We start from the raw sequence: 11908 nt of genomic DNA on the forward strand, positions 1-11908 counted from the left end.
AAACCGGTGTGGAATGTGAACTTTCCTTCTTCTTTTCTATAGCTAACACAAATGGGATCTGAAAATATATGCTGGATGGCAGAAATTGTTCATAGTAGGAAAATTTCTAAAGAATGTTTAATAAAGCTTGTAAAGTCTTTCCTTGTCTTCAAGGGGAGAGCTAAAGTAGAATGATCAAGTAACATTGCCCTACAGAAAGGCTTCAGCATCAACATGAAAGCAGGCGGTAGAGGTGTATGCAGCAGGCATGTGAGAAAGGTATGTGCAAAAGAGAAGCAATGATGCTTTTACTGACAATCGTCCTCGTTTAAATAAAAATTGCAATATCATCTGCATTTCTGTTTGTGTGCTTTTATGTTTTCTTTTCAAATTTTTATTATCAAACTGATGTACAGAGAGGTTACAGTTTCATACCTTAGGCATTGGATACATTTCTTGTACTGTTTGACACCTTGTCCCTCATACCCCCTCCCCCCCCTTTCCTTCCCGCCCCCCCCCCCCGGAGGTGTTCACTTCACTTACACCAAACAGTTTTGCAAGTATTGCTTTTGTAGTTGTTTCTCTTTTTTTACCCTTGTCTCTCAAATTTGGTATTCCCTTTGAATTTCCTACTTCCAATACCACTAAACACGGTTTCCAATATACTCAGATAAGATTACAGAGACAGTGTAGGTACAACCACAGGAATGTGATACAAGAACATCCTCAATAATAGAAGCTACAGATACACATAGGACGTTGAAAGTAGTTACAACTGTGATATAACAATTGTTTCCATAACATGGAGTTCATTTCACTTAGCATCATCTTATGTGTTCATAAGGGTATAGCTATTGGGCCTTGTGAAGCTCTGCTATGACTTGCCTAAACCTGTACTAATTATTCCCAATAAGGGAGACCATAGAGTCCATGTTTCTTTGGGCCTGGCTCACTTCACTTAGTATAACTTTTTCCAAGTCCTTCCATTTCCTTACAAATGGAACAATGTCATTCTTTCTGATAGAGGCATAAAATTCCATTGTGTATATGTACCACATTTTCCTGATCTATTCGTCTACTGAGGGGCATCTGGGTTGGTCCCAGATTCTTGCTATGACAAATTGTGCTGCGATGAACATTGTTGTGCTGGTGGCATTACTGTGATTTTGTTTGTGGTCTGTTGGATAGATACCCAAAAGTGGGGCTGCTGGATCATAAGGGAGTTCTATATTGAGCCTTCTGAGGAATCTCCATACTGCTTGCCAGAGTGGCTGAACCAGTTTACATTCCCACCAACAATGAAGTAGGGTTCCCTTTTGGCCACATCCCCTCCAACAATTGTTATTATTAGTTTTCTTGATATATGACATTCTTGCTGGGGTGAGATGGAATCTCAATGTTGTTTTGATTTGCATTTCCTTTATGGCCAGTGATGTAGAGCATTTTTTCATATGTCTCTTGGCCATTCTCATTTCCTCATCAGAGAAGTTTCTTTGTACCACATCAACCGGAGCAAGGTAAAGAACCACATGGTTTTATCGCTGGATGCGGAAAAAGCGTTCGATAAAATCCAGCACCCATTTATGCTAAAAGCCCTGGAAAAACTGGGATTCCAGGGAACATTCCTGAATATAATCAAAGCAGTTTATGACAAACCAAAGCAAGCATAACTCTAAATGGTGAAAAATGAAAGCCATTCCCTCTAAAATCAGGAACAAGGCAGGGATGCACACTCTCTCCCCTGCTCTTCAACATAGTTCTAGAATTCCTAGCCAGAGCAATCAGGCAAGAAGAAAATATAAAGGGGATCCAAATAGGAAAAGATGAAGTTAAATTTTCTCTCTTCGCAGATGACATGATCCTATACCTAAAGAATCCCACAGACTCTACCCCCAAGCTACTAGAGCTGATCCAAAACTTTGGCAAAGTTGCAGGATATAAAATAAACCTTCAAAAATCAATGGCCTTTCTCTATGCTAACAACCCGAAGATCGAGGCTGAAATCAGAAAAGCAACTCCTTTTGCAATAGCCCCCCAAAACATAAAATACCTAGGAATAACCTTAACCAAAGAAGTGAAAGACCTCTTTGATGAGAACTTTAAAAGCTTGAAAAATGAAATTAAGTCAGAACTAAGAAAATGGAAAAACCTCCCATGCCCCTGGTTTGGGAGGATTAATATAATCAAAATGGCAATATTGCCAAAGGCTATCTACAAATTCAATGCAATACCCATTAATATCCCTACACCATTCTTTAATGAAATAGAGGAAGCAATCCCGAAATTCATATGGAACAATAAAAGAACCAGAATAGCAAAAACAATCCTAAGCAGAAAGAACAGTGCTGGAAGAATTACAATACCCAACTTCAAGCTGTATTATAAAGCTATAGTAATAAAAACAGCTTGGTATTGGCACCAGAACAGGCCTGAAGACCAATGGAACAGAATTGAAGACCCAGAATTGAACCCACAGAACTACGCCTACTTAACCTTTGATAAAGGAGCGAAAACAATAGTATGGAAGAAAGATAGCCTCTTTAATAAGTGGTGCTGGCAAAACTGGCTCAACACATGCAACAAACTAAAACTAGGTCCTTATATATCACCCTGCACCAAAATCAATACCAAATGGATTAAAGACCTCGAAATCAAAACAGACACCCTGAAAACACTAAAGGAAGGAGTAGGAGAAACACTTGGGCTCCTTGGTGCAGGACGGAACTTCCTTAACAAAGACCCAGAAAGGCTACAAATCAAAGAAAGGTTGGACAAATGGGACTACATCAAACTGCAGAGCTTCTGCTAGGCAAAGGACATAGCTCGCAAGATAAACAGAAAGCGCACAGACTGGGAGAAATCTTTACCGGACATTCAACAGACAAAGGCCTCATCTCTAAAATATATGCAGAACTAAAAAAATTACCTTCTTCCAAAACAAAACTGCAAAGAACCAATAGCCCCCTCATCAAGTGGGCTAAAGACTTACAAAGAAACTTCTCTGTTTTTATGTTTTGTAAACCTCCTTTTTACTTCTTTTGTGTAGAGAAGGCTCCATAGATGTGTATCATTGGTTTCAAAATGGGCCTTGATTTTGGGTGGTATCAGGAGCCCTTTGTAGCTCAAAGTCTTGGTAGAATCAGTCATATGAACAGGCTCAAATGTTTCAGTTTCCATTCGCATTTTAGGTTCCTTCCTTGTCATCAAAGTCCTTCTTTCACATATGCAAATCTAGCATATGTAGCTTCTTATCAACCCATAGCTTTAGTGCAGCATCTGTTTTTTGCCTAGTTATCAGTGTATACATAACAAATACAACAGTTAAGAAAATATTGCCATATTCTACTGTAGAGCACTCCATAGGCTTGCTTTATTTATTTTTTTACAAAATATGCTTAGTGGTATGATCATGATGTCCTACTGCTTGTTTTGTATAATGATAAATTCTGCTTTGCCACTTAAAATACAAAAAAACCCACATTGTTGAAAATGTAGTGAATTTGTCAGTTATTGTTTCTTAAGCTGTCTAGTCTGTGATGAAATGTAAAGGTTTGTCCCCTTTCCTAAACTTTCATCATATAATTAAAAAATATACTATGAATATGTACATATATAACTACATATGTATTTCTATGTATGTATATATTATATATAGTGATATAGTATATATATATATATGTTCACATATATATATACTATGACATATTCAACTTAGTAGAACTTGCTAAATTCCATTATTTATTTTCATCAAGTAGGGTAACTTGGAAATACAAAGTATTTTGCATATATCAAATTTTAACTTGTGTAGACCAAAAACTACCATAAATGAATTAAAACAAAATTACTATTTAATGTATTAGACACATTATTTTTTAAATTTATTAATTAAATTTTTTGACAAGGTGTTGTGCAAAAGGGTACAGTTACATAATAGGGCAGTGTGTACATTTCCTGTGATATCTTACACCCTGTTTTTCTTTCCCTTCCCTAGATCAGGTAGACATATATACAATACACAGTGTACCAGAAACATATACAGTAGCCACGTGGCCTACGCCAAAGGAAATTAACCTAGGAATTTAAATGTAGCGTCAACAATAGAGTTATCCTTGTCTTATGTGATCATGCATAGATAGCTCTTGAGCTATTGTGATCCACTAAGAGGTCTATTTTGTTCCTTTATATGTTGAGTTGTTGTTTGGTTTTAGTTACATAGTGTAAGGTCACTGACCCAGACCTGTGGGAAATACTATTTGACAAGAAATTTTTTGTTTCGCAGACCTGGTCTCCACTGTCTCCTCCTCCCCCCACCTTAACAGTCATATATCAAGGAGATCATGCCCCTTTGTTTTCTGTGTTCTAGGCTTTAGACACATTATTCTTAAAATATAAAATGATATGGATAAAGTATGTAACTAACAAGTCTTTGTAATCCAAGCATACCTATAGTACAAGTAACTCAGGAGGCAAAGAAGGATGAAGGCTTGAAACCAGCCAGGCAAAATTATCAGCAATTCAAAGTCTAAAAAATAAGATGGGGCAGGGTGCTGGTGGCTCACACCTGTAATCCTCGCTACCCAGGAGGCTGAAATCTGAGGACTATGATTCAAAGCAAACCTAAGCAGATAAATCTGTGAGACTCTTATCTTCAATTAATCACCAAAAAACTGAAGTTGCACTGTTATTCCAACTAGTAGAATAGTATCCTTGAGCAAAGGAGCTCAGGGCAGAGCCAAGACCCTGAGTTCAAGCCCCACAAGTGGTGTCCCTCATAGGGAATAGCTAGTAAATGATTAGGTTAGTCACGGTAGAAGATCAAAATACCCCAATAGCTACACCCATATGATCACATAACATGAGACCTAGTGAAATGAACTCCACGTTACGGAAACAAGAGTTGTACCACTGTTACAATTATTATCAAAATGCCATGAGAAACCGTACCTTTTGTATTTTTAATTTTTTTTTCTATTCTGTTTGTATGTTTGTTCAGTTTTGTTTCTCTTGTATTCCCTTCCTGTGGTTGTACCTCTGCTACCACTATATCTCATCTGAGTACCCTGGATACTGTTTATATGGGTATTAGAACTGGGGAAGGGAAAGGGAATATCAAAATTGAGAGACAAAGGACAAAAAGAAAAAACATTCCAAAAGCAATACTTACAAAACCATTTGGTGTAAATCAACTGCACAACTCTTGGAGGGAGAGGGAAAAGGGGAAAGGGAAGGTGGGATAAAATGAGGGAGGAGGTATCAAGTTGAAAAAGAAATGTACTCACTGCCTTACATATGAATCTGTAACCCCTCTGTACCACACTTCAACATGCAAAAAGAAAAAGGTCATGATGTTCTCTATGTCTTGGATGTTAATGAGATTAGTATAATGTTTGCAAGAAAAAAATCGTATTAAGTGAAGTAATCCAGAACCCATGGTTTCCCTTATTGGTAATAATCAGTATATGTGTAGGATTGTCCTAGCAAACGATCATAATATCTCAATAGTTATGAGCATATGATCTTATAAAATGATCTCAACGAAGCAAACTCCAAGATATGGAAACAAGGGATTTCTTAATGTACTATGTGAAATTATTTCTCTTTTTATTTATCTTTTCTATGGTTTATCCTGTTTTCACTGTGTTTCATTTTGATACCCTGAGTATTGCATAAACATTTATCTTAATTATGGAAGGGAAGGAGAACATCAAAATAGTGGGACAAAGAACCAAGGATGAATCAATTGCAACAGTGATACTCACAAGACAATATATTGGAAATTAACTTTTGAGGGGTAGGGAAAGTTAGAGAAAATGAGGGAGAAGGTAAGTAGTTTGATAAGATGTGTATTTGCTTCCTTGCATATATAACTGTAACCCTTTCGTACATCACCTTGACAATAAAATTTATTTTTATTTGTTTACTTTTAGTCAAGGTGATGTACAGAGGGGTTAGAGTTACATACGTAAGGTAGTGAGTAATTTTCTTGTAAAACTTACCTCCTCCCTCATTTTTCTCCTGCCTTTCCGTCTCCCCAATCCTTCCACTTGAGTTGCACAGTTTATAATGTAGTCTTGTAAGTATTGCTGTTGCACTGGTTCACTTTTTACCCTTTGTCTCCCCATTTTGATGTTCCCTTTCCCTTCCCTAATTCAGAAAAAACATATATACAATGCCATGGTACAAAAATCAAATACAGTGACAACAGGGGCTAAAACATAGGGAAGATAAACAAAAGAAAAAATAATTTCACATAGTATGTTAAAAATAGCAACAATGATTAACCACTTGTTTCCATATCTTGGAGTTCATTTCATTTAGCATCATCTTATGTGATCATATGTACATAGCTATTGAGCTATTATGATCACATGCTAGGACTATCCTGGACATATACGAATTATTACCAATGAGGGAAGCCATAGAGTTTATGTTTCTTTGGGTCTGGCTCACTTCACTTAGTATGATTTTTTTCCATATCTTTCTATTTCCTTACAAATGGGGTAATATAGTTCTTTCTGAAAGAAGCATAGAAGTCCATTGTGTATATATACAATTTCTTGATCCATTCATCTACTGTGAGATTATTGCCTTCATTCTATTTTGTTTTTACATTATTTTCCTGTTATTTTAGCAGTGAATCTCCACTCTTCATATTTAAAATGTGCAATAAAGAACTCTTAACTATAGGTACAGTCTCCCGGAAAGAAAAATGGAACTGCTCTATTTTGTATACTTGACATTTCATGAATGTTCACTAGTAACTTCTCATTTCTTCAATTTCCCCATATTTCTCAAATATCTGATTCTATAAGTCTGAATACTTCCTGTAAATCATGAAGGGACATCTTGTTTGTCTTTTTGGACTGTTTGATCTAATTTAGTCTTATATTTCCCAACCATGTAGTTGTATAATACAGTATCTCATTTATTAAGCCTGAACAATAGTCATTACAGTACTTGGGTATGGCAATATTTATTTATCATTTATTTGTGAATAAACATTTAAATTATCTTAATTACCAGATGTAGAGGATTCTTTTATAACAAACATGAGGATACCAGTGTTTCCTAAAGATGCTAAGACTGACACTTTTAAATGAAATCAGAAATCAGACTTGTTGGTTCCTAAAATAAGTAACTAACTTCAAATTTAAATATAAATTCTCTTTGAGAATTAACACACAACCTCCAGGCATTTCATTAAGTATTCTAGAGATGCCAAGCTTATCAACAAATTGCTTAGCACTTCCCCAGGGAATTTCTATGAGTTTTGTTTTAAATCCATAAATTATTCTCAAACACCTACTATTAAGAAATGTATGGGAGAATCCAGAGACTGCTTGCAATACAGGTAACTATGAACAAGAAACAAATTCCCCTAGTGTCACCATTCTTGATCACTGTAGGATCTCTTTCTTCTTCTTTCCATTATTATCTTCATAGCAACTTTGAATGTTTTCTCCAAAATCATTAAATGTTTTTAACCATCTTTTAAACATTTAATTTCTTGTTGATGCTTAGAAAAATTATTTTGCATACACATTCTTTTTATCTAACATTGCAAAATGAGGGGGCAATGAAACATAAACCAAAGGACTCAGATTTTATTTGCATTGACAGAAATGGGAAAAAAACAAGATTCCCTCTCTTATTTCCACATCTTTCCAAATACTTAGCTATATAGAGGATAGTAATTCTTTCTGTAGGGCTTTCTCATTTATCAAATAAATGTACACCATTGAAACTCATTCCTGATCTCCAGATAAGGAAAAAAGAGTTTCAACTTCACAATGGGATTATGAAAAGTTCCACATTTCACATCTCTAAGCTTGAAATGTCAGAGGAGTTTTAAGTACCCAGTCTTAGGATGCTGTAAAATCATTTTACAGTAGAATCTGTTTTTTTCCTAATATATAGCTTTAAAAATGCATGAAGCATGGAACTATGGTGGCTCAATCCTATAATCTTAGCTACTCGAGTGTCTGAGATCTGAGGGTTGTAGTTTAAAGCCAGCCCAGGCAGGAAAGCCAGTGAGACTCCTATCTCCAATCAACATGTATAAAGCTGGAAGTGGAGCATCAACTCAAGTGTTAGGATTCTAGCCTTCAGTGGGAAAAGCTAAGTGACAGCCCTGAGTTCAAGCCCTCATACAAGCATTGATAATACTATAAAATATGCCTTTATAAGATTAAAATATTAATTTATCCTAATAAATTACAGAGAGTTTAATAATTACAGTAAATGTAATTTGTTTCTTTCCAATCGAACTATAAAACTCGTGTGATAAAATACCCACTTCTTTCCTTCTTATACAGTAATACTGATACTAATATCATGTGCAGGTTATTTTGAAGTATTTCATTAATACAAAGTCAAACCACCTGAAAATTCTGCATTTAAAGTGTTTCTGATTGCATTTACAAAAGACATGTATCTCTAATATTGAAATCTGATATGCTTTGTTTTGTTTAATATAACACAGATGTTCAAATGGGTAGGCAGGATATTAAGTAGCAACAGACAATAATTTATGTGAGATAAGTATAATTTACATTTGATCAGCTTGCTATACAATCTTACAAAATTGCATGGTTTCATTTATTGGCTTGTAACTTATGCCCAGAAAACTATCCATCTAATTTTCTCTGTATTGTGTTAATTATAATTTTTAATTTTAGGAAAGATGGGGGTCCCAAATCTCACATAACTAAATATCACATCCAATGTGCCATTCACTCACTTCCAGGCTGCACTGATCAATCTCTGGACTACTAGAAACATTTAGATATGTTTATATGTTTATACTTATATCTGTTAGAATGGTTGTCTCCTATTTGGAGTAAGTTCTTTGCGTCACATTGCCCAGAGAATTTCAGAACACATTCAAGTACCCATACGCATATCATGGTCATTGTCTTTTGTTTGGTCTCAATGAGGTTATACACCACAGCAAAAGTTTATTCAAAGTGTAACATAAATTTCATAAGAATTTCAAAAGTCTTGTCTTTATAAAATAGTACACTCTTAGCATTGTACACTTGTTTTTATTTTCTTGGGCCTCTGTGATGTTATATATAGTAAATATGTATACAAAGTTATACAGAAGTTATTGTCTTTAGAATATAGAACACTTACAGCAATGGAAATTATATGAACCTTCAGTGTACCAAACCAGTGCTAGTGGCTTCTCTTTCTTCACCTTCCTGGTTCTTCTGTTACAATAACTGGTGATGGGTTTGTTCCATTACGGAGCCTGTATCCATTATAATGAAAATAGCCAGGAATGATATAAGATATTTTTCAGTAAGTTTGTGCAAAATTAAGTTATATTCATATGCCATTAATTCTGTAAAAGATAGGAGATAATGCCAACTGTATATTGGTTTCTAGTTTCATTTATGACATAGGGAAAAGAAGGAAAATACTGGGAAAGTTTGAATGCATTTACCCATTTTTTTATCTATTCATTTTCTGAGCAAATGCAAATTCTTTCAGGTGCTTTTTGGTTGCCATTAGAATATAAAAATACCAGCTTTGAGGAGAAGAAGATCTGGGTCAGCAAAGGCCACAAAGAAACTTCAAGGCCAGCCTGAGCCACATAGCCATACCTGTAACGGAAAATCCAGGGCAAGTTATACAATTCAGTTGCACAACCCTGTGCTACCATGCTCAAGATCAAATACTTCAACTCTTACAAAACATTCTACGTACATTTTCTTTGAGAGCACTTTCTGGATACATTCAGAACACTAAATCACTTAACCATACATTATTCATCCCAATAGCCCTCAAAGGCCTTTTAGTTTTATAGATATGATAGAGTTTTAGAAAAATCAGTGGTGCAAAAAAAATCATTGGAATACACTAAGTCCCATTTGTCAAACACTATCTCATCTATATCTGTATGTTTATTACTATCTACCTGCCTCTATAACACCTAGTTTCATTTGTTAATTTTTGTTACTTATCTGTATTTTATATCATTTGTATCTATCATCTATCTACCTAACTATATCTATTTATATATCATCGTTTTCTCTATGTTTTTTCGTCAAAAGGCAATTTTGTATGATTCTGTATAATGATTATAATTTCATTAGGTAAATGAAATATCACTTGTATATTCTTGAGTGAAATTGTTATTCTAATTATTTTAAAACAAAATGTAGAGAACATAATAATTATCACTTCTCTACCACTTAAAGTTAACAGTGTTTGAATATTACCATTTCCATTTTATGTGTCTGTATCTATGAATCAACAATTTATGTCCACCAACTGTGTGCCCATCTATTATTGGAGTATGTAGCAAATTGTATTAATTGTGGACAAGATTATTGTAGTAGATATTGTTTGGGATGGATATATAGCCATTTATCAATCTAGTCTATTAGTACTATCTGGTGCCAATAGCATTTCACCTCCAAGTTAGCCCAAGAAATCTATCTGTAAATCATGAGTAAAGATGTTAGGAGTAAACTCAAAGTAGAACCACATGTGTGATTCAGTTTATCTCTGTGGTTTTTATATACCCATCTTTCAAAATATATTTCAATGCTTTAAAGTGTAAAGATTAGATTACATAAAAAGGTTAGATTGCATAAAAACTGTTCCCAGGGTGATAAAACTTTTAAGCCGTTAACTATGCTATCTATATGCTATCTAATATAGATTTCTATGATAATTGTGAATGGAGAAGCACAATCTCAGCGTGGTGAGAGAATTCATCCTGATGGGCATCACGGATCGTCCTGAGCTGCAGGCACCCTTGTTCGCTCTGTTCCTCGCCATCTATGCTGTTTCTGTGGTGGGCAACTTGGGCATGGTCATCCTCACCACAGTGGACTCAAGGCTGCAGACCCCAATGTACTTTCTCCTCAGACACTTGGCTCTCACTGACCTTGGATATTCTACAGCTGTGGGGCCCAAAATGTTGGTCAATTTTGTAGTGGATCAAAATAAAATATCCTATACCTTTTGTGCTGCACAACTTGCCTTCTTTCTTTTTTTTATTGGAAGTGAACTATTTATTCTGTCAGCCATGTCCTATGATCGCTACGTGGCTATTTGCAACCCGCTGCTCTACACCGCTATCATGTCACAGAGAGTGTGCTGGGTCTTGGTAGCAACCCCTTATCTCTACAATGTATTTGTTTCTCTTCTCGTCACTGTAAAGATGTTCACTTTATCCTTCTGTGGCAACAATGTCATCAATCATTTCTTCTGTGACTGCATCCCTCTGTTACCGTTGCTCTGCTCAGATACACGAGAAATTGAATTGATCATCGTGCTGTTGGCGGCTTTTGATTTGATCTCCTCACTTCTACTCGTCCTGGTGTCCTACCTGCTCATCCTGGTAGCCATTCTCAGGATGAAATCAGCAGAAGGCAGGCGCAAGGCTTTCTCCACCTGTGGGTCCCACCTGACCGTGGTTACAGTCTTCTATGGAACACTGATATTTATGTATGTGCAGCCTAAATCCAATCATTCCAACAATACAGACAAATTGTCATCTATATTTTATACCCTGATCATTCCAATGCTAAATCCTCTGATCTACAGCCTGAGGAACAAAGATGTGAAATATGCCTTACAAAGGATGTGGAAGAGAATAAGCAATGTCTTTTCTTAAAAGTTACACCAAGGCCGGAAGTGGCTCAAGTGGTAGAGTGCAAGCCTTGAGCAAAAAGAAGCCAGGGATAGTGCTTTTGCCTTGAGTTCAAGCCCCAGGACTGGCAAAAAAAAAACAAAATAAAAACAAAAGTTACACTTAGTATGCATCCTTTGAAACAGTTTGGAATGTGAGTCTGCACAGCAAGTAAAAAAAAAACAACTAGGAACAATCAATATTTCTTGGAATAATCAGTCTTCCAAATATTATAAATACATTAATGTACCACCGAAGTCTACCTTCTTGGAGAGGAAATAT

At 35.6% G+C, this 11908-nt stretch overlaps 1 protein-coding gene across 1 annotated transcript; it reads left to right on the forward strand.

Annotated features, from left to right (window-relative positions):
- The first annotated feature begins 10669 nt into the window (after positions 1–10669).
- Positions 10670–11611, forward strand: LOC125361501 (olfactory receptor 8K3-like). Its single transcript, XM_048360004.1, has one exon. It carries the CDS (start codon positions 10670–10672, stop codon positions 11609–11611), a length of 942 nt encoding a protein of 313 aa, XP_048215961.1.
- The last annotated feature ends 297 nt before the right edge of the window (positions 11612–11908 follow it).

Source organism: Perognathus longimembris, chromosome 13 (assembly GCF_023159225.1).
Source record: "Perognathus longimembris pacificus isolate PPM17 chromosome 13, ASM2315922v1, whole genome shotgun sequence".
In the NCBI taxonomy this organism is placed as follows: domain Eukaryota; kingdom Metazoa; phylum Chordata; class Mammalia; order Rodentia; family Heteromyidae; genus Perognathus; species Perognathus longimembris.